Raw genomic sequence first — 1,430 nt, forward strand, 5'->3', positions numbered from 1 at the left:
TATTTATTATTTTATTAATAGTTCCATCAGAAAACACGTTGTATAATACAACATAGGTCCCAAATACAAAAGTTCTATGAAATATTTTATAGATCATTGCTTATTACCACTAGGTACATTATTATTTTCAGTGTACATTTATAATAATGTAAATTGTATTGTGATGTATTTTAATAAATTTATAATAATAATTTTTATAGAATAATTATGGACTTTTTTTAATCGTCATGCATCAAAAAATAGCTATAGAAAAAAAAACAAAACACTCATGTATTTTTCGTAATTGGTACCTACAGGACGTACATGATATATATACGCCGATACATATCAAGCTCCGGTGTTATACTTTTGCAAAAATATGAAATTGAAGATCAGTTCATAATATTGTACATTTCTCTCTAATACATGTTTTTTATGTATTTTTTTCTAACTTAGTCATTTTATGAAAATTCGTACAACTGTGAAACTTATTTATTTTCATTGAATACAAAATGTCAGAAAGCCAATTTAATTCACCCGAATTGAAATTGAAATTACAAAAAGAACTTAATGAGCCGTCTGATCCACAGTTAGCTATTGATGAATTACGTACATTAATTAAAGGTATGCAAAACCTATAATAATTAGAGATGTTAATAAATATGAATAATATTTTTATTGGTTTCATTAACAATCCAAAAAAGTGTAATTAAAATTTTATTATAGTTATGAAAATAGCCATAATAATTTTAATATTTTCTTTTACATGTATAATAAATTATCAAGTAAATTCATTAGGTATTTATCATAAACATAATTATTAATTTTATAAGATATATTGTAAAAATTTTCATTTTTAACAATAAGTTGAATATAAGGAAGAATGATACTAATAACATCTATATCATAAATAAATAAGATAGTACCTATTTAATTTTAATAACAATAGTATAATGTATACGATATACATTACTTAGTATTATTATATAATTATTAAAATAGCTCGTTTAATTTTGAAAGGTGATATTTTTTTGAACTCAAGAATGGATGATGCATTTATGCTTAAATTTTTAAGAGCTAGAAAGTTTCGAGTAGATAAAGCATTTAAATTGGTAAGTAACTAATTAAAATATTTGAAATTCAAAATACATAATATATTAGGTAATATAGTATTAAAAAAAAAATTTACTTCAGTGAAATGTAGTAGTTATATCATAGATTAATCTTTGGTTATATTTACTAATATGTGTGAAAAACAAAATTATTTACAGTTAAGTATGATTCTTTAATCTTAGATGATAATATTCATATGTTAAAGATTTTAGTGACATACGTCATACATATACCTATAAAATATTGGTTTTGTTTTATTTACCTATCAATTAAACATATGCTTATATTTACTGTATGTCTATAAATACCCCTGGTGGGTTGGGGTTAGAATAGACCAC

At 22.2% G+C, this 1,430-nt stretch overlaps 1 protein-coding gene across 1 annotated transcript; it reads left to right on the top strand.

Moving 5' to 3' along the window:
- Positions 1–491: 491 nt before the first annotated feature.
- On the top strand, positions 492–1,091 carry LOC112597890 (alpha-tocopherol transfer protein-like; the record flags this gene model as incomplete). The annotated part of the gene is made up of 2 exons (XM_025344114.1): positions 492–603; positions 1,000–1,091. Coding segments are annotated over exons 1-2 (204 nt in total), but the record flags the coding sequence as incomplete, so codon positions are not given.
- Between the last annotated feature and the right edge of the window lie 339 nt (positions 1,092–1,430).

Source organism: Melanaphis sacchari, unplaced genomic scaffold, assembly GCF_002803265.2.
Source record: "Melanaphis sacchari strain LSU unplaced genomic scaffold, SCAv2.0 Contig441_pilon_pilon, whole genome shotgun sequence".
NCBI lineage: Eukaryota > Metazoa > Arthropoda > Insecta > Hemiptera > Aphididae > Melanaphis > Melanaphis sacchari.